Genomic DNA, 22,188 nt, shown 5'->3' on the forward strand with positions numbered 1-22,188 from the left:
TATCATGTACTCCAAACCCTCTGTCCGTTTCTCCCGATTAGTTCCACATAAGGCTCTTGTGGTGATCCATCTCCAAAACGCAACTCGACTGCCTCTCGATCCCCACATGTACCACTTGCCCAAGTAGCTTGGCCTTCTCCAGTGGAGAGAACCTGTAAAAATTATACATTAACAATCCTTTCCCCTTGGAACCCTCCGACTCACCAAATTTCCGTCCCCTTGGAAGAAAAGAGTACATTTCCGGTCATCTTGACTTGTCTCACCCCCAAAGTCATGCACTATTCGAAAAGCGCCAGGGTCTAATGGCCAATGGAGCTCATGAAACGCTTTTTGAGTGTATATTATCACGAAACGACGTTCCGGTGACATCGTGTAGACAAACGCTCCACCGCCTGGATTTCGCGGTGATGATGGTATCGAGCGGGCTGTATACGAACCGAAGGGGAAACCATACTGGTGCGGGTACGAGTACGAGGATGCATAAAGAAGGAAATTTTCAGGCGATGGAGAAGTGATCCGAACATGTGGCTTGGAAGAGGAAAAGACTAGTCGGGGCCGACTTGGAGGTCGTTTGCTCTGCTCATGGTCTTGCTTCCGCTCTCTGGGTATGTGCGGCGTAAAGTCGAACCAGATGTTGTTCTGGTTTTCCGAGTTAACAATCGCGAGCTTCCCGCCTTCACTGAACGTGAGCGTCGCATTGCGATAATCTGGTCGATGGGGATTGATATTCCCCGATACCCCAGCCTGCCACAGCACTCGGCCTCCTTCGGAGAGACTTATAACACAAAGTTCGGCATCCTCCTGTCTGAAAAGTATTCGTATCCCCCCAGATAGGTCGATGTTATCACCGAGCCTGGCTCTGAGGTCATTTCCTCCATGAAATACCATCGCTTTAGATTCGCCGGGCTTGATGGCTATCAGTCCCCAGACTTTTCCCTCTTTAAATTCATTCTGTAGCACCAAACTGCTGATATCCGCCTCATCGCCTTCAGCGTTTCCCCATCTATCATGAATGAAGGGTCCAGGGGGGCGTTTAGGTAGCCGGGTGGTGGATCAAGCGTTGGCGATATGTCCCCAGAATACTGCACTGATGGTTCCGACACATTGCCAATGCAAACCCAATTTGCAACATCTGATCCAACTGGAAACCCGTACCCAATGTTCCCAGTTCCAAGACGCTCTTTCGAAGATGAATCCGGACCTTCCCAAACGGGCCCATCGATGTGGCGCAGATCACGAGTGATGAGGTTATTTGTCACATAAGCACCACGAATGATTTGGCGTTTGGATTGTGCACCCCAAACTGAAGGTCCTTGTCCTATTCCAATCTCCAAGTAGTTCCCCGCTGTAACGATTGTGTTGTGATCTACTCGAGTGTAGAGATATTTTCCCTCGTCTAAAAATATCATTAGGGATAGTTGTGGTCTCGATAAGACTGATGGCTTACGTGGATTGAAGTCAACCATGTTGATTGCACCCAGGCCAAGGCGTTTCTCTGTTACGATCGTATTAGATGTAACCAAAGACCCAGGAGCACTGAATAGAACTGCATGATTGACAGTATCATCAGTCGGCTAAATGGGTAGCTAGTAGGGTAACCTGCCTATAGCGCCATCTGTGGTATCTCTCACCAGATTCCCTGCGACCAGCCCATCTTCGCAAGCGTAGCTGATGCCATCCGCCCATCTGAACTCAGCCTCATCGCAGCCAACTCCCGCCGGGCCTATAATATTATTAGTAATCCTTATGTTGGTAGCCCCTTCGAACGCTTGTACAGTAGACCAATGTCGCGTGTTCCTGAGTATGCATCTATCAAGAACCTTCGCATCCCCAAATTTCATCTAGTTCCTGGACTAACGCAACAGACACGTGTCATACCTGGTTTCTCGCTGGTGCGCCCCCAAGCTGCACCATCACAGCACCCTTTTCATTCCAACCGTACTTTTCCTTGTTCCCCTCTATTACGAGGTTCCTTATCCTAATGCCACTCTTAGAAAAAGCGTGCAGAACATGGCCATCGCAATCCTCTTGAGCATCAATGATCGCCATTTCTTTCTCATCTGTTGGGTATCCTTCTGTGGCGAGCTCCTGGAAATCGGACAATTGGATCGTTGAATGGACGAGCCACCTTGAACGTCTGGGAAGATAGACTGTAAGTGGAGATGAGGTGTCGGATAGTGCGTCTCGAATTGTCTTGTCGGTGAAGTCAGATTCAGACTGGGAATGAAGGATTACGTGGCGACCAAGTGGGTACAAAGGGAGTTCAGGTGTAGGGTAAGTTCCTGGAGCGTATATTGCTCCCGCAGCTGGTCGTCCCGCCGGAGGTGAAGGAATTACAGCACCTGCTTCCTTGCTACGTTGCTGCTGTGATACGGGCCGTGGAGGAATAGGGGGAGGTACTGCGGAAACGGGCCTAGGGGGTATTGCAGGGGGTATACTGGAGGTACTGGGGTGGTTCGCCTCGAGGGCGTCATATGGGCGTGATGCGCCAGCGAAGGGTGGAGACCCCTGCCAAGTAGTATCGAACCGCTGATAATCGTTCTGGGGTATCGGTGTCTGATGTCCCGTATAGTTTTGAGGCGGGGCGCTGGCACCATAGCTTGGATATCCCTGGTAGTATGGGGAGTGTTGTGGTTGTTCGCCCCAGGATGCAGAGCCTACGTGACTAGGGGAACCACTACTACCAAACGAAGAGTCACCACCAAGGTGCAATTTTTGCTTCAGGCGATTAGCTAGTTGGTCAAATCCAGACATATCCGAGTCTTCAGCTTCGCAATTGCCTTAATCGTAGTCGCCACGATCAGATGTGACGTGACGCTTGTCGTTCGATCGAAGTTCATTTTCGCAAGCAGATTCCCGCCATCGCCCTAGTCCATGCGACACATGGATTCATGAATAGCTGGGTTCTGGTCTTCTTCAGCCTCGTATCTGGTTCAGCTCAGGGTTTCTTCCTCTGGAGAGCATACTGTACTAGCACGACCAACAACCGGTAACGCGTGACGCGAGGGTCTTGGATTGAATTGACAACTGAATTGATTGGCAGCCTCCGGCAACTCCCGAGGCCGTGGGAACTGGTTGTTGGTCGTGCTGGCACAGTTCGGTCTCATAACAAGGATGTTTTGCTGGCATGTACGCCTGCATCAGGACTGGGTCGCTCGGCCTAGACCCGAACTCCGGACACACTTCTGCCAACATCAAGCGGTTTCTCCGGAATTTCCTCTCGTGTTTCATTCAACTTCTGATCTTCTCTCTGATCCAATCTCCCAACACGGGATGGAAACGTGCCCTATAATAATATCGAGCTGAAATAAATTAAATAATCCATTTGAGTCGCAATAAGAATCGCCATACCCAGCACTGAAAGATGGGATCGATTACACTTGACACACACGATTGCGCTAATCGATTCAAGAACAAATCAGACATGGATGGCCAATAAACATCGAAGAAAAAGTTCTATTTCAAGTCGGAGACCCAGTATATCTCTCAACGGACAATCTTAATCAAGGTGAAAATAAGAATAAGTCGCGAAAGTCGTCTCCAAAATTTATTCGGGCATTGCGAATAGTCAGAGGCTTTACCGAACGCGAGTTCTGAGCTGGATCGAATTGTCAGACGAACCCAAAAGACAAGGTATCCACTCGGTATCTCGCCGGAAACTGCTAAGGCCTCAGATCCCTGATGACGATATCCTATTCCCCAGTTGGAACGTGAACGATTGCGTAGGACTCGGTCCTTCAGAAGACATACTTGTACGACGCGTCATAAAACACGGCGGGCAAGGCAAGAATGCAACATGCTTTGTGCAGTGGTCGAATAGCTCTACGAGCTGGGAACGGTGGAGCTTATTGCGCGGAAAGACAGCGCTTTAGACATCTTAGGGGTAAGCAACCTGCGACAAGATAATATACCGATATCAGACATCGCTAAAGGCATAAAAGGCCTAACTCTCGCGACGATATCCCTAGGACCCGTTCACCACTAATTATATCTAGATAATCCCAACTACCGGTGTACGCGCACACGATTACACCGCCCAGGAGGGGCCCCGGGTGCGATAGGGCCTAGGTTCAAAATCGTACTTGAAATGGAGGCTAAAAGACTACGCGGCAGCATGTCGCCACCTAGCTTTGATCGAATCAGGAAATACCGAACCCACAACGGGACCTCGCTTCTGGCAGCCCCGGGTCGAAGTCAACGGCCTGTCCAACGTAATCCTAAACGCAATTGAAAGCCACGCCCTGCACTCTCCTTTCCTCGAGGCACAGGCGATATTGAGTTCAGGAGCGGTGATTAGCGCTGGAAACCGATTCAAACGTCCTCTAGCGCCTCCCACTTCCTTGCCTTTCAGTCTGGATCGACTAGCCCCCAACCCACCGTGGCGCGCCCCATATTCGCCGAGGCGGCCGTGGACGTGGTAGGATCAATGACACGGAGCGGGCCCTATCACAAAACCTCCGCAAATGGCGCATGTACCTCGATCGCGCTAAGGACTGCGTTGGACAGGCCGTTCACTCCCTCCAAGAAGGGGGTCCCGGCCCTGGCTCCGTTGGTCCCGCTTCAATGCGTGCCAGGTGTCTGCATACTGCAGCATAAGCTCTTGTATCCATGCCTGCGACCAGCTGAAATCTTGGTCTCGCGGATGTCGGTCTAGGCCTGGCGGGTATGTGGTTTGCAGTGTGTGTACTCGTCATTGCTGGATGGTGTCCCAAGAGGGGTGCAGAGTGATCTAAGCGTAAGGAGACAGTTCCAAGTGTCAGCCCTCTTAAATCTTCCGCAAGATCCAAGGAGAAATATTATCATGTCTCAGGCCCGTAATATTCACGCCCAAGACATTTAAATAGCTGTCTTTCCACGCAACAAACTGTGCTGTTCGCCCATTTAACCGTTCTCTAGTTTTCAAGTCCGGATGGTCATTTTAGAAATTGACTCGCATTATAAGGTTAGCTATTTCTCCCTTCTTGGAGTGTTTCTTACGCCGACTGTTGAAGCAGGAGGGACGAATTTAGAGCCGTGGACGGTTGGAAGAAGCACACTCACGGAGTGGCTCAAATAGCTTTCCTGGATGAGCATGAATGTAATATGTTTACTCATAACTGCTTTGATTCTTGAGCCCACTGCGGCGACTTCGGTAGACATGGATTGCGGCACGTTTTTCAATGGCATTAATAGGTTAATAGACAGTGGGCAGCGTGTGTCTTAATTCATCACAGACTGCGCGGTTTCGGGACCAGATGCATTGGGGGACACAAGAGAATCTCGCAGGTAGTCGTTTTGTTTGTTTGTTTTATTCTGGATATTTAACCTGCAGAGCTTCAGGAGCGCCAAGGGCAGGGGTCTCGAGAAAAATACATGCAAATAAAGTAAAAATAACAGATAAGTCCGATCTGAGAAAACTCGTCCTTCTTCGTCCGAATGAAACCCAAACCATATTCCCCTGGTGAGTCGTACGCAGGCAGTCGTTCTCTGTCGCTGAAACATTCTAAATGAAAGCTTCATTACGTCTTGGTCGACTTGTGTCGGATGATTCAGAGTTCCCTTTCTGCCAAGCAGCGGACAGGATAAAAGGGGGCTGTAGAGGCGGGCCCCCTGATGTGTGATCAAGTAATGGATATACTCAGTTAGGTAGAGATGTATTCGAGACACTCCAGGGTGTCCCATGATGAAAGAGGTATAGTCCGCGGACATTGAGTCGGGGGTGATGGGCGCCAATGCTGTTCACTCCTGGAAGTGGTTGGGTCATTTGCATCTGGGGCAGCTTCGGTGTCGTGCCATTGGTAGGATAGCGAGCGGTGCCTGCCACACTGTGAATTGTAATGTGTTTATCTCGAGGCTTCAATTCAAATTCGATTTCTGGATTTTGCTCGCCCACAGCGATCTACCACGTACTTCCTCTGTTGTGCGAGCCTTGACATTATATTATACAACTATAGGCATCTCGATCCCCCGTCCTATTATCTTAGTTCACTATGCCGCCGTCAGCTTCTAAGCAAAAGCGAATGGCTGAAAAGGCCGCCAAGGCCAACCTAAAAGCCAAAGGGAGTACCACGACTGGCTCGACGCCTGCTGGCTCAGAGGCGGGGGAAAGTCCTGCGAGCACTCCGATTACCAGCTTATCTGCTAATGCGAGCCAAGAAGACGTGAGAATCACGATGCAAAAATTAGCCATCGCGACGAATCGGTTAGTTATGTCTTGTTTTAAGGGTTGTAACAATAATCGATCTGCCCTGAAGGAGTGCTGCCGGTATCCTAATTTCCGATCCTAAGGGACGAGACATTAAAATTAGCAGTTACACCCTATCCTTTCACGGGCGCCTGTTGTTCGAGGGTGCTGAGATTTCTCTTAACTATGGCCAAAGGTAATCCAGCGAGCATCTGCACGTACGTACTACTCCTCATCACTGTTCTTCCAGATACGGATTACTCGGGGAAAATGGATCTGGGAAATCTACCTTTCTTCATTCGTTGAACGAACGTGACATAGAAATACCAGAACATATCGATGTTTGTACCCTTCTGCGCTCACAGAATCCCTCCTCATATCTCCAATTCCCAGATCCACCTCGTGTCAGCAGAGGCTGCACCGTCGGATGTCAATGCTGTGGACTACATCATAGCTTCTGCAAAGGCTAAGGTAGCCCTCATCGAGAAACAAATAGAAGAATTAAGCGTTGCCGATGATGTGGATGAAGCTATGCTTGAGGCCAAATATGAGGAATTGGATGATCTGGATCCGAACACCTTTGAGGCTAAGGCAGCCAGCATCCTTCACGGGTTAGGGTTTTCACAACAGATGATGGCCAAGCCAACCAAAGACATGTCTGGTGGTTGGCGCATGAGGGTAGCTTTGGCCCGCGCACTTTTTGTCAAACCCCACTTGCTCCTGCTAGGTCCGTTGAATATTTCTGATTTCTATCGCAACCGTTGACTTCAACTCCACAGACGAACCAAGTGGGTGAGACGCAGATCGGAATGTATTCGTGCTACTGACAGCCTTGGACAGCCAACCACTTGGATCTAGGTGCAGTTGTCTGGCTGGAAGCATACCTATCCACCTACAATCATATCTTGGTTGTAAGTTTTCGGTAGTCTCTTCCAGCTGCGAGGCCAGCCATAAATCCTTTTTGCAGATAACCTCACATTCGCAAGATTTTATGGACAACGTCAGTTGATGCTCCTTACGTTGGTGTCCCCATCCTGATCTCATAACTAGGTTTGCACCAATATCATGGAGTTGACACCGAAAAAAAAGGTGCCAATCATGGACGCTACACTCACGATTCATCAGCCTCATGCACTCCCTAGATGACATACTATACAGGGAATTACAGCGTCTACGTGAGAACCAAGGCGGAGAATGAAACGAACCAGATGAAGGCATACCACAAGCAGCAAGAGGAAATTGCGCACATAAAGAGGTAGTTTTGCGGTCGCGCTGTACCACTGAGGCTTCGCTCCAGCTGATAATTTTTCAGATTCATCGCAAGTGCTGGTACTTACGCAAATTTAGTGAAGCAAGCAAAAAGCAAGCAAAAGGTGGGAAATCTCCCATCGTCCAGGCTGGGCTGACTTCCAGCGCACTCTAGATTATTGATAAAATGGAGGCAGCTGGTCTTGTCGAGAAAGTCGAGGTTCCGAAGTCGTTGCGATTCGACTTCGAGGACGTTGCTAAACTGCCGCCTCCCATAATTGCCTTCAATGACGTCGCGTTCTCATACTCAGGCAAGGAGGAAGATTTCCTGTACGAGAATATTTCATTTGGTATAGAGTAAGTTCCACTCCCAAACGACCCCTACAACAATTGCTGATCCATTTTCACGTAGTATGGACTCCCGTATCGCCATTCTGGGAAACAATGGGACAGGCAAATCTACCCTCCTACATCTTATTACCAGTGCGCTTCAGCCAACGAGGGGGTCCATCTCAAAGCACGTCAACCTTAAATTGGCCAAGTATTCACAGCACTCCGCCGACCAGCTGCCTTACGACAAAAGCGCACTCGAATACTTCACAGCGCTTTACAAGGAGAAATACCCGGAGAAGGACGTGATGGTAGGTTGCATTCTTCCGCCTATTCAAACTTTTTTCTCACAAAACGCAGGCATGGCGGCAACAGGTTGGGCGCTTCGGTTTGAGTGGCGCACATCAGACATGTCCCATCAAGCAGCTTTCAGATGGGTTGAGAAACCGGTAAGATCCTCATGCTTTACGCTGACCGGATGATATTGATATTTCACCCAGCGTGGTGTTTGCGCAGCTCGCCATGGAGCATCCGCACATCCTTCTTCTGGGTACAGTTCTGCTGAAGAACATAGCATTCAACGTACTGACCGAGTGCTTCTTAGATGAGCCAACCAACCACTTGGACATGGGATCCATCGATGCCCTGGCAAAAGCAATCAAAGAGTTCTCGGGAGGTGTAGTTATTGTGTCACACGACTTCCGTACGCATGTCTCTGGTTCCCGAGGACTCGTATCTGATGGCAATCTACTCCAGGTTTGATATCTCAAGTGGCCGAAGACCTTTGGGAGGTCAAGGATAAGACAATACGCAGTCTAACACGTGAAGGCATCGACATCAAAGAGTACAAGGCTGGACTGGTCAAACAAAGTTTGTCTATTGTTACCTCTGCGGGTAGACATCTCTGACGATGCTTCATCCTTTAGGTATGAAGATTATCGAGAAGCTCCAGACAAAGAAAGGCTCGTTGGTGTGAACCTCAACCAGTTATGATGACGAACTTTGAGTCTATTTTCCGTGTAAGACGAACTACATAGATACGTCATTAATACATACATGGACCAGTCATCCAGTCAGATCCTTCAAGTTGATAGGTTCTGTACAGTTTCGATGGCGGATAATGCCGAATTAGCGTGGGAAGTACTTTTTTCCTCACATCGACGATAGCGAAAGAAGACATTCCAAGAACCCCGACACGTAAATGTGGGTCTTGGATGTAGTACCTGCATACTCGGGTGAACTGACCCGTCTGCATTATTTAGCTCAGAATGTCTGACGCTGGAGATGACGTTAATCCACCCATTGAGGTTGAAGTTCCCGCAGAGGCCCCGAAAGGGAAGCTCTCAGTTGAGGATGCTCTTAAGGTGGGAATGATATCTTGGCTCATACTGACCATCATGCTAAGACAGTCAAATAGATGGTTCTGAAGAATGCCCTACTTCACGACGGTCTTGCCCGTGGTCTTCGCGAGTGTGCCAAGGCCCTCGACAGGCGTCAGGCCCACCTTTGCGTACTTGTCGAGACTTGCACCGAAGCAGAATACATCAAGCTGATCGAAGCTCTTTGTGCTGAGCACAAGATCAACCTCATCAAGGTTGGAGATGCCAAGGTGCTCGGTACTTGGGCTGGGCTTTGCAAGATAGACCGTGAGGGTAACCCACGCAAAATTGTCCGCACATCATGTGTCGTTGTGACGGATTATGGTGCCGAGAGTGAGGGGATGCATGTTCTTCTGGACTACTTCCGCACGGTTCGTATGCTGTCTATGTTTTGAATCTTTCCTAACTGATGTTCGCCTCAATTAGCGATGAGTATGCTCGCCCGACTGCCATTCATTACTCGAGCAGTTGCGTCATTCGCACTTACGCTGTCCTTCCCCATTTGAAAGATAATGCAATCATCTACCTCAGATATCCCTTCATTGTTCAGTGACTAACGTGCAAGCAGATGAGAGATTTAGTAATGCCACGAGGGCGCCATGTCCAATGTCCCAACTGATTTCTTAATCGCCTTGCAAAATTATGATTAAAGCAGCTACCGACTAATGAATGTCGCACCACGGGTGGTCCTGACTGTTCGTGGGCTCGCATTCAAGGACCTGACCGTTCCTTTTATTTATTCACCACATTTACTGCCATCAAAATGAATATCAACACCTGAGGAAGTACAAGTGCGCTGTCGCTTACTTAATGCCGGTCGTCGGAACTGCCGCGTACAGCCATACACTACAAGATCAATTTTGAGACTGTCAGTGTGTCCACCTGGGATAACATGCTCCCGCCTCAAGGGTGTAGTATCAATGCCATCTAACGCTAGTAATAAATTTCGCGACATGGCTTCATCTCCTGGTCGTCGCCCCTGGTCTCTGCTGGTTGAGTACTCCAAGCTTGTGTCCACACGCGTTTTTCGCCGGCACGTATTGTTAACTCGACCTATATGCTTTCCCAGCCAATCAACCACTCGGCTCTTAGGATGGTCAATGGTTCCTTGCTCCCCGCGTCCCTTCGCTCCTCAGGCAGGCCACTCACTTCCGGTATGATTAGCGCCCTTTCTTTCGCCTTCCCTCGAGGTATCTTGTCGCAACACACTTGTACCCTGGCCCTCAGCCGCCGAACGACATGGAGGCCATGATGGATCTCCTCCATCTTCGGTCAGCTCCGAGGATTTGTGGCGGGTTGTTCGGGATCGGAGTAGCTCCGATCCCAATTGTATCGATCAATCACGCACATCCTATTGCGAGTGGTTGCTGTACGGACTGCGGCCATTCCGGTAACAAGACGTGTACTAGCTCTGGTCTATGGTACACTCTGTGCCCCGCGCGTATTCTCTCAATTAATAATCGCTCAGGGATTGAGGATTTCGCCAATACCTTCATAATGGAAAAGGGCATCGGGCAGTATCCTTCAACATCCCGCTGCTGGATGGCTTAGTGTCCGATGTCCAAAAACTTAAACATAATCACTACCCTGGTGGAGTACTGGATATGCGACAGGGTGTTCCGAACCACGCGTTCGGTGGCGGGCGCGCGCCGCGCGCGCGACTTCCCATATTAGCCCTCACTTTGAGTGTCAGCCTGGCAGGTACCGTAAGAGCTTTGACGCGAGCACACCTCTGCATCCTGTTGGCACGATCGCGTTTGGACTTCGGCTGGCTCCGCTAAACTTATGCCAATGTGAATTCCGCTGGTCCTATTTCTCCTTCACTCAATTGTCCTCTCACCTACCGAGTAACCTAGGGTCCTTCATTCCCCCCATACATACGCTTGCAGCCTCTCCTTTCCCACAAACCACAACCCAAGATCAATGATCAATGATTGCGTTTGACACGCCACATTTTAAATGCCGACTGTTATGACACTCCTCTCGTGATCGGTTTCCGTCCTTCATTTTGTTCTCTCCCCTTCCCGCTCTCTTGATCTTCAAAAATTGGTTACGCCTTCACCTCTCTGACGTCCGCCGGCCTTATCCATCCTTCATCATCTGCACACAATGACTTACTTGCACTTTGTCAGAGCGATTAAAAGTACCATTCACTGAGCATAAACGCCGACATGCTTGGCCTGTTCACTTCACTCCTTGTCATCGCAAAAGAAGATTGCCTGCGTTTGATTGTCTGAAAGTGTATGATCCGCGTTTATCTGGGTCGGACTGTGCTGTCTGAGGTAGCACGCTTGATTAGTCAAAGTTTCTCGCACAAACGGTAACTGAGACCGAAATTAATTATGGGCAGATGATGACCTATCTCCGGGACCTGCACCACTATTCTAACGGCACACTATAGCAGATAAAATTTGATGTTCAGAATTCAGCGAGCTATCTCTGTCGACTCTCCTTGTCAGATGCATGGCTCCAGATACACCGTGGGGGGGGGGGTCTATTATCCAAGGACATGAGATGTAGAACCGAGTGAAAAATGCCATTTTGGATCTCAGAACAGATTACAAAGGGAAGACCGGCCAGCAGTTATTCGGACTAGCTACTTGCACAATTTCATACCTCACATACCCAGAGAGCGCTTTCAACCCTTCGAAGACCTGTCTAGGGATAATTATCAAGCAACAACGGGAACGTTTGTCCAGTCTTTCATTCCCACTGGCATTCAATATTTACGCCGCCGAGTCCTCTGCAACTTGGATCAGTGGCGACTTACCATGCTCGCTGAGGGGCAAGATTGCTCTTGCCATTCAGGTGGGGTTCATACCAAGCATTGTCCAAAGTCCAAAGTTTGCAGTGAATGATTTGTGAGTCCTCCTGTGGCAGTCTGACTGTTTGTGTTTTGTTCACATCGTCAGCGGTAACACGGCCACTGTTTGGATTCCCGTGCTACGCGGCCGTTAATTTACCTTGCATCCCGCGACGCTTCGGGATCGGTAAGCATTCTCCTATTATTATCTCCCAGCGAGGGGCATAGCTTTATGCTTGCCTACTCCGTCACATCACGCGGGTCATCTGAACGGCTAGATGAGGTTTATAGCGCCATGACCGATGACAAACAACTGTAGACGTACCCAGCCCTGGAATTATCATCGTCAGCAACAGGATCGATGTCGAAGACGAATGCGTTGTCTCCACGCAGGAGGGAGAGCGGTTGGCACGAGGCTGGGGGTGTGTATTATGCAAACCAGCGCCTTCCGTATCGACGAGCCGTCCTGCGAACTCATTCAACAGTGCCGGAAGGCAGGACCTATGACTGGTCTGCCACCCCAATTCTATGGCCCTGCGATACGGCTCCAGATGCGCTGTCCACTACGACATTACCCCTCTGCAGCCCACCGCCAAGAGGGATAAGGAAGGGGGGGATCGGTCTGCTGGCTGCATTATTATGTGACACCCATGAATGCCTTGATTTCACATACAAGCATTATTATTCCTGCCCCATTCACTATATACACACCTATCTTGATTCTGGCACAAACAATCTTCCCCTTCATTTTTCGGGTGCGCGTGCGCCCACCTGAATTCAGAATTAACGAAGCGCTCGGAAGATGTATTCACACCACTAGATGCTGCTCGGAACCAGAACTGGAGCGAACAGTGCGTCTCCTTGCTGGCATTGAACCACGTATTAATATTGGTGGCATCAGGTACCAGCCTCTAGGAGCAATATCTGCTGCGGCGGGATCCGGATGGATGGATGGATGGATGGATGTATTCATTTTAAAGTACGTAACCGTGCCTATCGGCATATGCCGTACTATAGTGACTCGGGTGAAAAAAGTTTGGAGAACATAAGGATGTGAAGAAAGGAATTTGTGTGACCTAGGAAGTATGAGACATCGAGTAATCAATGGTGTGAAGGAGAATAAAGTGAGATGAAGCAATAACACATAAAGGGGCATGCGACCCCTGCACTGAGATTGAACAACGGGTGAGGGAGAATGGAGGTGGGAAGAGGTTGTATAGAGCCAAAGAAAAGGACACACGACCCCCAGTGTTGGGGTCGCATGTTTTGCTGCTGTGTGCCTATGGTTAAGTCAATGTTTGAGTGCGCGGTTCTTGCGGGTGGGTGAGTTGGAGGGTGCTTTCACGGGTTTATGTCACGGTAGGCTGGTGAATGTTCCAGTGGCAGCGAAAGGCGATGGGTGTTGGTGGCATCTTGCTCATGCTTGTTGAATAAAGGCATGTGGCAGATAGGCCTTTGGTAGAAGGGGTAGTGGAGAGAAATGAAAGTGTTGGGGTGACGGCAGGACTTGAACCTGCATTCCTTGCAGTCAACTTTTTGTCGGCATATGGGGCTATCGTTGGCGCTACCACTATCGCGCCTCGTCACTAAGAGGTAGTGGAGAGAAAGATGAATCGGAAGGGTGTTGGGGTGATGGCAGGACTTGAACCTGCACTCCTCTGGCCTGCCCATGGACTTATGGAGGCTACCATTGGCGCTACCACTATTGCACCTCACCAACCCAAAAGGTAGTGGAGAAGAGAAAAAGAAGGAAGGGTTGGGGTGACGGTGGGACTTGAACCCACAGTCCTCTGGCCAGTCCCGTCTGGGCTTACGGAGGTCACCATTGGCGTTGCCACTATCGCGCTCGTCATCCCAAAAAGGTAGTGGTGAGAAGAAAAAGGATGGGTTGGCTTGACGGCGGGACATGCACCCGCGCTCTTGCATCTCTCCAGCCAGTGCGGCTCTGGGCTTACGGGGTTGCGGTTGATTGGCATTACCACGGTGGCCACGTCATCCTCCCTTCAGATGTTAGAGGCCTAATTAGTTTTAAACAGGGGCACCGCGTGAAGGTTTAGGCCCGTGCCGGGTGTTCGCTGTAGTAGCAGAACTCCCCCTCGACTGACATCCATCGTCGAGGCCCAGGGATCCGGATCCGTGTCAGTCTAAGGCGTCAGCCATGCACGTGGTTCATCGTAATCGTACTCGGACAGGATGTCTTTTTGGGTGATGGTCGATGCCTCTCGTGGACCCGTCCCATTACCCAATGAATCTTTCTACACTTTCATTCCCAGCGCGGATGTGACAGTAAAGTTGCGTCCCGAAGTATCAGGTGGCACCGCCCACACTTTGCGCCAAACCGGGACGATACATATCTCTAACCAAAGAGTGAAGAGTCATGCTTTCCGTCCCTATCTCATATCTCATTCTTCCCGTTAATAGCTCGTCTTCATTGCCGACAAGGCGACCCCCCAACCTGAGTCATCTCTCGATACCATATCTATTCCACCGCTTGCCATCACCTCAACCTCCTTTTTGCAGCCATGGTTTTCCGCCAATTACCTCAATCTGACACTCGGAAGACCAGTAGAAGGGGGTGGAATAACATCTGGTAGTACTATTGAGGTTCGACTCAATGATAGGGGTCTGTTTCAGTTTGTTGAGATTGTTGAGAGGATGCGTGCGCAGGCCGTTCAGAGGATACAAGCCCAAATCGAGCATAATACTCTCCGTGAGTTTCTCTGAGGATAGTTCTTACCTCAACAAAATGAATGTTCTTTCCAGCGCCCTACGTTGAACCCTCAGTGATTCAAGATGCCCCTAATCTACCTCCCTCATCTTCCACTGGTCCAACCAACGAGCTACCTCCCGCATACGAACTATAGAAGGTACACAGTCTCCAGGACTAGGGAGGACACAATTTATAAGTTTCCGCTATTAGTTGGCATACCTTCGTTGGGTGGTGCTGGCCATCCGCCGCGCATGTCCCTAATTCAGCGTCTAGCTATTCTTGTTCATAGTATTTTCTGTGAAGTTGGCGTCCGTGATGATTTTGAATAATTTTCTCTCGGCAGAACGGAAGCTTCGGACATTTGGCTCAGAAATACTCTCCTCTCTTTTGGCGTCGTGCTGGTTCCCCCAGTTTATGCTATTTGCCATCTTTCTGATTTCAGGGTCGAATTATCGCATTGCCATTTTTCGCAAGATATGGGGATCGTGTTGTACCTCTCCCAGCCTTCCCGATAGTGATATTTGTTTCAACGTCGGTGTTACTGGGGGGAAGAAAGTTAAGATCGCGATTTTTGGGGTGCGTTTGTTTCTTCGCCCCTCTACCCATCTCCTTAAATAACGCTCGAAGCAGATCTCTGTACACTTTCACGAGCACTTACACACTCCTCAAGCAGTGAACGCTCCGGTGTTCGACGGCCGTGGTGGGCTCACCAGCCCACCAGCACCACAGGATATACTGTCCGACCAAGTGATTAATTCTGTTTTGGAGTACATATTTCTAGCAATGTCGCTGGAGCTGGTCATGAAGCGACTTTATGGGCACAGTTCATTAAAATATCAAGACCGCTCGCGACGTGTTCGCATATGGCACGATTGAAGCTGATGATTAGCTTATCGGTTGGGCTTCTAATAGTTCCCTCATCAGCAAAGATAATACAGGCGTGGATTTATTCTAAGAATCATAACCGTCTATAGCTCGAACGAGATACCCAAAAGACTTCTAAACAATAACATGTGCGGTCGGCGGGTTTGGTGGCGACAGAGAAGTGATCACTCGGCCCCAAAGCACCCCCGCCGATAATTATAAGAACGAGGCAGCATTGAAGGCACGACCTGTGTCTTGCGCCGATTCCTTCAGGTTGCGATATCGAAAGCCAGGGAAGAGGCGGAGGGACTTGGAGTTGGAATATCGGATGTCATCTTTATAATATTGACCATAAGTGCCTTTATTGGGAATGTGTGGAACACCGGCATCGTGCATGGCATCGACTATGAAGTGAGTTGATGCTGAGTTATTTCGTCAGCGGCGGTAGCGTCGTAAATCACGTACGCATTTCTTGCCACGAGAAGGATTCTAATTCATGGCGTAACCACAGAATGAGTCTCTCGTTCATCTAAGAGGGAGATCAGGCGTACCAGAGGTGAAAATGACGCGTTCGCCACCAGCGGCTTGAGTTTCGAGGGAAAGAACGTGGAGGAGTGCAGAGTCTCGAACGTCCACGAAATCTCCGACGAGCTCGCCACTGTCATCGCCAGTAGCCAGTACATCATAGAGGATTTGCAAAGATGATGACAAATGATCGGCACTGGGTATCTGGGATGAATGATTCAGCCCAAGCTGAGTTGCTTCTGGGTAGTAGGAACGTACATTGTTAATGAAAGGCTATTGAAAGGAAGAGACACGTCAGAAGGACAAAAGGCGAAACTCGGGACTGCAAGGCTCACCCCCCAATTCCAAGTGGACAAAGCGGAGACGAAGTCGAAACTAGGTCTTTTCTCTTCCATCCACTTCCACGCAGCCTGCTCAGCGAGAAGCTTACTGGCCACGTATACTGCGTATGGGTTGGATCTCCTTCCATTCTCGCGGACGTGAGCGGCGACGTATTCATTGTATATCCTCTCATCAAAAACAACAGGAGGAATTGCGCCGCCAGAATATACGGCCATGGCAGTTGAGGAAAAGATGATGCGCCTAATGTTAGCACTGCTCGCAAGGCATATTAGGCACAGGTTCCATACTCATTAGGCACTCAAAACGCACCCGTATTTGGAGGCGCTCTCCAGCAACCCGATAGTGCCTCTTATGGCCGGACCCAAGATCTCTGAATGGGGTGCCAATGTCGGCCAGATCCACACATTGGAACCAATAGTTACACGCACCCTTGTGATCTTTGAATGTGAACCGAACCGGAGTAGCACAATGTACGATACCCTCGACGTGACGGACGGCCTCATCGAATGCCCCTGCCTGGCATGAAAGTAAATATCATAAAGGTTGCAAGAATAATAGAATAACGACTTACCTTCTGGATGTCGGGTATGATGGTGTATTCAACTTTTCCCTTGTACGAAGGGAATCGTCTAACCAAAAACTCGCCCTCCTCTTTATAGCGCGTACTATAAAGGGGGTTAAGGACGAAAACTGCCGAGAAGGAATGCTTACGTTGCCAGTACTGAATAACCTCGATCCACAAGGACCTTCACAACCCATGCACTGATATTTGTCGATCAGCACCTTGGGATCCTGCTGCATGATCCAGATATACACTTACCCTACATACCCTACAGGAGGAGAGTGTAAATAAAGGGACAGACACAAGGAATGTCAATACCCACCTGAAGCACCAGTGACGAGGATCTTCGCGGGGGCCGAGATAGCAGGCATGCTGATGTGAATATGGGGGAATGGGATGTGAACAAAATAGTTGAAGAAGGGCAAGTATGGAAGGAGTACAGAACATAACCTCTTGACTTGGTTTTATACGCCTCGGGGCACTAGTGCCTCCGTGGCGTCAAGGGCCCGTAGTCAAGATAAATTTCATCCTCAGCGCGAAAAAACCGGAGATGCAAGCAATTGATGGGAAAGCTAAGTCCAAACACCACACCGCATAAAGTAACAGATGGAGCAAGAACATGCACTACCAGTGTTGTGCGTTACGATCCGCAGCTGACCTGTACGTCGTCCAGGGACTCGGAGGGTCGACGAGCAGCAACTAGCGTGGGAAACCGCAAGACCAATTGCGATACATTTCGGCCATGTCATTTCCGAAACCAATGGGAAGATAAAAGCAGCGTACGACATGCGGTGCCCATTCGCCTTACGTTGGGATACGAGGCTTTTAAAGCGTGCTCCGAGAATGTGATTTATGGTTGAACCTGAGAGGCTGTCGGTGGAACAAGCTTTATATATATACGTACACCGGGACGGGATCGCTCATTAATCAATATAGAGTTGTATCCAGCCTCTCAAAGTCTGGAAAGGGGGGCATTACGAACCAAGAGGTGACCCCAGTCGGAACATTGGTGGTAAAGAAATTCCGATTTCTGGGCGGTTAGCCGCGTATGTGCATGAGAAGTCGGCACATAGGGAGTATTCTAATCAAATTCCGACCAGGATGTACTGTGTCATGTAATATGTACTGGTACTATGTGACATTATGGGTGATGGGAAAGTGAAGCTTACTTGATATTGATATTGTTGTCGGGGTTCCACATGCTCTTCAAGTGCGTCAACTCAGAAGGAGCATGGTATCACCATGTCGAACGGTCATTAAAGCCTGGCCTACATCGTAATCTGAATGAACGTTACTGTATCGTCGGCAAAGCGTTACGGACGGGCGGATCACAATTTATTACAACATGAAGGTCTGGACTCAACGAGCCTGATAGTAAGGAACCTTGATGTAGTGGTAGCATATTAGTCTTCGGTAGATGACTGATAACTAAGTGTCGTCGGTTCGATCCCGGCAGGTTCCTCGCTTTTTTTTTTTGTTCAACGGAATTATCATTATCCTTTTCGCTGGCACGATGACATGCACATGAATTGCCTTTTGTCTCTTCAAATGCCGCATCAATCAGGTAGAAGTGAGGCGAGAAACACAACAGAGTTCTTATGATACATCTGCTGTAACTTGCAAACCAGGATCGATCACGAAATGCTCCACCCCGTATAAAGCAGCAACCGAGGCAGTTGCGCCACTGAGAAGCAAGGATAAAGGTGTCCGAGGCACAGGGACCTCTGGTGGATAGAAGTGTGAGCGCATCCGATTCAAGAGAAGATATGTTAATGACCAAGCTATGGCATCGAGAAGTTTGGTGAACAACGAGCGAGATGCAGAACCACATAATTGTTACCCAGAGGGGCAGTGAAACCGAAAGGGGCTTACCGGTAGCTACACCACTTCCGTTCCGTACATCACCTGTGTTAACGATGTAACCCGCCCCGGCAAAGACAAAGCCGAAAGAAAACCGCTGGACAAATGGGGGGAGAGAAGGATGTTTAGGCGAAAGCAATGACGTTCCAATCACTAAGCACGGAGACATGTAAGAGGACCGAAGACTGCGTGAACTTGGGTACGCACACAAGCCGCTCAAGCCAATTGCTGGCCATCTGTTGTAAAAATCGCATGAGCGGCTCCACAAAGAATGGAAGAACTCACGGTGTCGATGCTAGCCCATGGAGGACGCCAAGCGCTTTGGTTTCCCCGACGCTAGTCTCAACAGAAGTTTTCTCAACCATTATTCACACTTTAAAAAGCGCGTGATTCCGGGAATTCAACGGATCCGAGCCTAAAGTTCCCACGTTCCATGCCCCCACCAAATCCAAATCACAGACTTCGCTGAGCCTTACAGCAGAGCTTTGGGAGAGAGGAGGTTAGTCTTTTTGTATTCCCCAAGCCCACGGCCCCCAATTATTTTATTGTCTTTCCTCCAGCTTTAATAGTCGTTATGCCTGCAGTTCCTGGCCCGCGAGGGGATCCCTCCTTTGGCGATTCCAGAAGTCCATTTTCCGAAAAATCCCTGCGAGCTTATGTGAGGGCGTCGAAATCATTTGACAACTTAATTGCGCTCGCAAATGATCGAGAGCGATGGGACAATATGAAAGCCGGCGCTAAGAAAGTCATGTGGAGAGATGTTGGGGAACCACCAATACCAATCGACAATTTCCAGGAATGCCTTGAGCATGCTCTGAGGGGTGGCATAAGTGAGTTTTTCCTGTAACATATCTTGTAATGGATGCACTGAAATTCATGTTTCGGTCAGGAGCCGGCCTTCTGGCAGGCGCTATCCGCGCAGGCGTGAATATTTTCCTCCTGCTTTTCAAAATATTGCGGAAACCCAAGTGAGTGATTTTATGCCCTGTGTATTTCATTGCCTTTTAAATGATGTTGACTCAAAGGTCGTTTCGCACACCATTGGTCCTTCGGGCTCTATTTGGCACTGACACCCTGCGTTTCGGCGCAATGCTTGCGTCTTTCGCTTTCATTTACAAGTTCATTCTTAATGCTCTTCCCCTCACCCCTGTTCCTGACCGGCTCGTCATCCTCCGGTCTAAGAAAAAATTACTCGATATGGAAGCCACCCTTGAGACCCCGGACGACAATCTCAGCACAGGCCAGCAGACGCCTCTCACTATCCATTCAAAAAAGCATCCGGAATCCAAGAGAGGTCATCTAAGTCTTCACAGCGAGATAGTGTATTCAAGATTAGATGGCGCAAGGTGGCACGCCGTGCTTGCCGGCGCTTTGGCTGGGCTGAGCGTTCTATGGGAAAAGAAATCACGGAGGATAACGATCGCCCAGCAGATTTTCGTCCGGTTCGTATCCAGTTTGCTCTCGTTCTCTATGTGTTTCATTTTTTCCGGGTGCCACCAGCGGTCTTCAAGGGGTTTGGAATGCTTGGAGCCCACGGCTGGGCATTGAAATGCCTTTCGGCCCGGTGATAGTATTTTCTCTTGCGTAAGCTGATCCTTGCCTTCATTTTCGTGGCACTGAGATGATATTTACAGCTGTGGACAAATTATGTATGCTTTCCTTCTTCGACCGGAAACCATACCACAGTCGTATAATGACTGGTACGCAGCTGAAGCGGCCTTTGATCGTACTGGCACTCATCGTTCCAGCAGGATATTGAGAGCATCGAAAGTATGGCCAGAAACAATGGAAATAAACCGTGAACTCGTTCGGAATGGTAAATTTGATCTTCCTAAATTCAAGACTCTCTTGAGCCGACCAGTGCGTTTCCCTTTCCTGTACCATTTTTTCCTTTCTCAAGGCATTTCTCTACAAGGGTAATACTAAACGGAACCAAGAGGCTCTCAATAATATATGGGAACATGCAGTGAAAGGCGATTTCATGGGACGTCAGAATGGCACATGCCAGATGATCCATCCTTGGCTCGATAGTTGCATCCGGGTTGAGATAGAGCGCTTCGTGTCCGTGTGGACATGGATGTTCCCCATATACGGTGCTCTTCATTTCATTCCAATGATCTTGTTCAAGCGAAGACTTTTCATGAAAGAACCACTCGCTATGCTGCTGAAGAGCCTGAAAGGGACGATGCGAAGCTCTACTTTCCTAGGGATCTTCGTAAATATTTATCAATGTAGGTCATCCTGTTTGCCCCGTGCCATCCACTTACAGCCCCGTACCTTATATTAGCGATATTATGTGCAAAGAATAAGCTATATGACTCACAATGGGCTGCAAACAATCTGAGCCCTCAGATGCGTTCCGTCCTGATATCTCGCTTTTCATTCTGGCTCCTTGGTGCAATGTGTGCCCTGGCTCTTTTCATCGAGGAATCGCGGCGACGTGCCGAGTTGGCAATGTATGTTCTTCCCAAAGGGCTTGAAAGCGCATGGAGTATGATGCGCAACCGTGGATATGTCCCATTTATACCCTGGGGAGAGAGTGTTGTGCGTGTATTGTGTTTCTCGATTTGATTCACTGATAAAGTTGTGATACCCAGCTGAGCGCTGTCGCCATGGGCATGGTAATGGTATGGCATCGTCTGTATCAATTCTTCTGTAACTAACACGATTCCCTGCATTTGCACTAGAGCACTTATCAGGCAAGCAATATTTTTCTTGAAGTGTGTTTGCATGTGCCGAGCACCATTCCCTTAGAATGATCCCCACCATCTCTCTGGACTTGTTCGCCGCGTTCTCTATCAGTTCATTGGCCCAAATTAGATCGCCTCCCGCCCCATAAACATTGACAGTCGTACACTCCCGTGATTCTCAACCACATTATTGCTCCATGCGCACGGAACCCGAGGGTGCGGCAATGGGTAACGGCGTAGCTATTCTTATTGCTTAGTCTTCGTTTCCGCTTAATTCATTGGTAGATTATGGCGGTAATTAGTCCGTCTAGGTGCTGATGGACGACTTCGAGGTTCCGAGTCGAAAGTCATCTTTGAACATTTTTTTGCTCTTCTGATCGCATGATATGTATGGTAGACATTCACGGTCGTCCCAGTTCCGTGCTGCGGAATTGCCGCTTGAGGATGGATTAATGTGAGATATGTAGGCCGTGATCCACTCGTTTCAGGAAGTCAGGCATTATCGTTGATTCCTATTCCGTCGTTCACCCTGGGCCATGATTCTGGCCAACTCACCTTGGGCTGTTGAGTGTTCAGGGGGTTGCATGGCTGATGTAGGGATCTTAACGTCGGCAGAGGCCGGCGATTGAGTTCAAGGTGGTTGACGAAATCGTAAGACAATCAGAAAGTCGCTGAACCAAGGGCCGAACTCGATATTACACAAAGGGGTGTG

The 22,188-nt window shown here is 49.2% G+C and overlaps 9 protein-coding genes and 1 non-coding gene across 10 annotated transcripts; 7 read left to right on the top strand and 3 right to left on the bottom strand.

Moving 5' to 3' along the window:
• Positions 1-2: 2 nt before the first annotated feature.
• EI90DRAFT_3146815 (uncharacterized protein) lies at positions 3-2,754 on the bottom strand (the record flags this gene model as incomplete). The annotated part of the gene is made up of 8 exons (XM_039065460.1): positions 3-152; positions 205-1,003; positions 1,084-1,180; positions 1,202-1,396; positions 1,448-1,546; positions 1,604-1,820; positions 1,879-2,399; positions 2,448-2,754. The coding sequence occupies 8 exons, from the start codon at positions 2,752-2,754 to the stop codon at positions 3-5; spliced, it is 2,385 nt and encodes a 794-aa protein (XP_038911629.1).
• Positions 2,755-5,833: 3,079 nt separating this feature from the next.
• On the top strand, positions 5,834-8,812 carry EI90DRAFT_2976936 (P-loop containing nucleoside triphosphate hydrolase protein). The gene is made up of 17 exons (XM_039055897.1): positions 5,834-6,181; positions 6,234-6,359; positions 6,414-6,504; positions 6,557-6,890; positions 6,943-6,951; positions 7,004-7,074; positions 7,131-7,163; positions 7,214-7,252; positions 7,306-7,418; positions 7,476-7,536; positions 7,587-7,768; positions 7,824-8,052; positions 8,102-8,190; positions 8,242-8,291; positions 8,346-8,444; positions 8,498-8,611; positions 8,668-8,812. Exons 1-17 carry the CDS (start codon positions 5,970-5,972, stop codon positions 8,715-8,717), a joined length of 1,902 nt encoding a protein of 633 aa, XP_038911630.1. The 5' UTR covers positions 5,834-5,969; the 3' UTR covers positions 8,718-8,812.
• Positions 8,813-8,927: 115 nt separating this feature from the next.
• Positions 8,928-9,858, top strand: EI90DRAFT_3000448 (uncharacterized protein). The gene is made up of 4 exons (XM_039056313.1): positions 8,928-8,944; positions 9,004-9,105; positions 9,159-9,491; positions 9,547-9,858. The coding sequence occupies exons 2-4, from the start codon at positions 9,010-9,012 to the stop codon at positions 9,550-9,552; spliced, it is 435 nt and encodes a 144-aa protein (XP_038911631.1). The 5' UTR covers positions 8,928-8,944; positions 9,004-9,009; the 3' UTR covers positions 9,553-9,858.
• A 449-nt stretch (positions 9,859-10,307) lies between these two features.
• EI90DRAFT_3075040 (uncharacterized protein) lies at positions 10,308-11,252 on the top strand. The gene is made up of 4 exons (XM_039061539.1): positions 10,308-10,561; positions 10,627-10,710; positions 10,734-10,926; positions 10,977-11,252. The coding sequence occupies exons 1-4, from the start codon at positions 10,360-10,362 to the stop codon at positions 11,062-11,064; spliced, it is 567 nt and encodes a 188-aa protein (XP_038911632.1). The 5' UTR covers positions 10,308-10,359; the 3' UTR covers positions 11,065-11,252.
• A 2,873-nt stretch (positions 11,253-14,125) lies between these two features.
• Positions 14,126-14,596, top strand: EI90DRAFT_2895810 (uncharacterized protein; the record flags this gene model as incomplete). Its single annotated transcript, XM_039054017.1, has 2 exons — positions 14,126-14,290; positions 14,345-14,596. Coding segments are annotated over 2 exons (417 nt in total), but the record flags the coding sequence as incomplete, so codon positions are not given.
• On the top strand, positions 14,544-15,635 carry EI90DRAFT_3075047 (uncharacterized protein). Its single transcript, XM_039061540.1, has 3 exons — positions 14,544-14,790; positions 14,844-15,209; positions 15,264-15,635. Exons 2-3 carry the CDS (start codon positions 14,949-14,951, stop codon positions 15,507-15,509), a joined length of 507 nt encoding a protein of 168 aa, XP_038911634.1. The 5' UTR covers positions 14,544-14,790; positions 14,844-14,948; the 3' UTR covers positions 15,510-15,635.
• A 78-nt stretch (positions 15,636-15,713) lies between these two features.
• Positions 15,714-17,297, bottom strand: EI90DRAFT_3129739 (uncharacterized protein; the record flags this gene model as incomplete). Its single annotated transcript, XM_039064238.1, has 11 exons — positions 15,714-15,901; positions 15,963-15,986; positions 16,049-16,226; positions 16,281-16,295; positions 16,358-16,616; positions 16,674-16,734; positions 16,793-16,880; positions 16,936-17,029; positions 17,076-17,126; positions 17,185-17,194; positions 17,249-17,297. The coding sequence occupies 11 exons, from the start codon at positions 17,295-17,297 to the stop codon at positions 15,714-15,716; spliced, it is 1,017 nt and encodes a 338-aa protein (XP_038911635.1).
• Positions 17,298-18,304: 1,007 nt separating this feature from the next.
• Positions 18,305-18,388, top strand: EI90DRAFT_t202. The gene has a single exon. It is a non-coding gene; the product is annotated as a tRNA-Arg (tRNA).
• A 60-nt stretch (positions 18,389-18,448) lies between these two features.
• Positions 18,449-19,159, bottom strand: EI90DRAFT_3075054 (uncharacterized protein). The gene is made up of 4 exons (XM_039061541.1): positions 19,072-19,159; positions 18,994-19,022; positions 18,799-18,939; positions 18,449-18,707 (listed from the first exon to the last, which is right to left on the bottom strand). Exons 1-4 carry the CDS (start codon positions 19,149-19,151, stop codon positions 18,523-18,525), a joined length of 435 nt encoding a protein of 144 aa, XP_038911636.1. The 5' UTR covers positions 19,152-19,159; the 3' UTR covers positions 18,449-18,522.
• On the top strand, positions 18,931-21,964 carry EI90DRAFT_2976948 (uncharacterized protein). Its single transcript, XM_039055898.1, has 12 exons — positions 18,931-19,285; positions 19,347-19,616; positions 19,676-19,754; positions 19,812-20,228; positions 20,287-20,370; positions 20,421-20,486; positions 20,538-20,646; positions 20,702-21,017; positions 21,074-21,330; positions 21,384-21,413; positions 21,474-21,485; positions 21,541-21,964. The coding sequence occupies exons 2-12, from the start codon at positions 19,361-19,363 to the stop codon at positions 21,604-21,606; spliced, it is 1,692 nt and encodes a 563-aa protein (XP_038911637.1). The 5' UTR covers positions 18,931-19,285; positions 19,347-19,360; the 3' UTR covers positions 21,607-21,964.
• Positions 21,965-22,188: the final 224 nt, after the last annotated feature.

The sequence above is a fragment of the Cantharellus anzutake genome (assembly GCF_015039405.1).
Source record: "Cantharellus anzutake strain C23 chromosome Unknown EI90scaffold_60, whole genome shotgun sequence".
In the NCBI taxonomy this organism is placed as follows: domain Eukaryota; kingdom Fungi; phylum Basidiomycota; class Agaricomycetes; order Cantharellales; family Hydnaceae; genus Cantharellus; species Cantharellus anzutake.

What these genes read in the sequence shown, in the direction of transcription:
- EI90DRAFT_2976936 (XM_039055897.1), top strand. Translation starts at nt 5,970, where the DNA reads ATGCCGCCGTCAGCTTCTAAGCAAAAGCGAATGGCTGAAAAGGCCGCC. An exon ending in TCTCTTAACTATGGCCAAAG is followed by an intron (nt 6,360 to 6,413) that starts GTAATCCAGCGA and finishes CTGTTCTTCCAG; the next exon opens with ATACGGATTACTCGGGGAAA. An exon ending in AGTTGACACCGAAAAAAAAG is followed by an intron (nt 7,253 to 7,305) that starts GTGCCAATCATG and finishes TGCACTCCCTAG; the next exon opens with ATGACATACTATACAGGGAA.
- EI90DRAFT_3000448 (XM_039056313.1), top strand. Translation starts at nt 9,010, where the DNA reads ATGTCTGACGCTGGAGATGACGTTAATCCACCCATTGAGGTTGAAGTT. An exon ending in CAGTTGAGGATGCTCTTAAG is followed by an intron (nt 9,106 to 9,158) that starts GTGGGAATGATA and finishes ACAGTCAAATAG; the next exon opens with ATGGTTCTGAAGAATGCCCT.
- EI90DRAFT_3075040 (XM_039061539.1), top strand. Translation starts at nt 10,360, where the DNA reads ATGGAGGCCATGATGGATCTCCTCCATCTTCGGTCAGCTCCGAGGATT. An exon ending in GTACACTCTGTGCCCCGCGC is followed by an intron (nt 10,562 to 10,626) that starts GTATTCTCTCAA and finishes ATAATGGAAAAG; the next exon opens with GGCATCGGGCAGTATCCTTC. An exon ending in TGCCAATGTGAATTCCGCTG is followed by an intron (nt 10,927 to 10,976) that starts GTCCTATTTCTC and finishes CGAGTAACCTAG; the next exon opens with GGTCCTTCATTCCCCCCATA.
- EI90DRAFT_3075047 (XM_039061540.1), top strand. Translation starts at nt 14,949, where the DNA reads ATGATTTTGAATAATTTTCTCTCGGCAGAACGGAAGCTTCGGACATTT. An exon ending in TTAAGATCGCGATTTTTGGG is followed by an intron (nt 15,210 to 15,263) that starts GTGCGTTTGTTT and finishes CGCTCGAAGCAG; the next exon opens with ATCTCTGTACACTTTCACGA.
- EI90DRAFT_3075054 (XM_039061541.1), bottom strand. Translation starts at nt 19,151, where the DNA reads ATGGTTGAGAAAACTTCTGTTGAGACTAGCGTCGGGGAAACCAAAGCG. An exon ending in CATGGGCTAGCATCGACACC is followed by an intron (nt 19,023 to 19,071) that starts GTGAGTTCTTCC and finishes TTTTTACAACAG; the next exon opens with ATGGCCAGCAATTGGCTTGA. An exon ending in AATTGGCTTGAGCGGCTTGT is followed by an intron (nt 18,940 to 18,993) that starts GTGCGTACCCAA and finishes CTCCGTGCTTAG; the next exon opens with TGATTGGAACGTCATTGCTT.
- EI90DRAFT_2976948 (XM_039055898.1), top strand. Translation starts at nt 19,361, where the DNA reads ATGCCTGCAGTTCCTGGCCCGCGAGGGGATCCCTCCTTTGGCGATTCC. An exon ending in CCACAGTCGTATAATGACTG is followed by an intron (nt 20,487 to 20,537) that starts GTACGCAGCTGA and finishes TCGTTCCAGCAG; the next exon opens with GATATTGAGAGCATCGAAAG. An exon ending in AGACTCTCTTGAGCCGACCA is followed by an intron (nt 20,647 to 20,701) that starts GTGCGTTTCCCT and finishes TTTCTCTACAAG; the next exon opens with GGTAATACTAAACGGAACCA.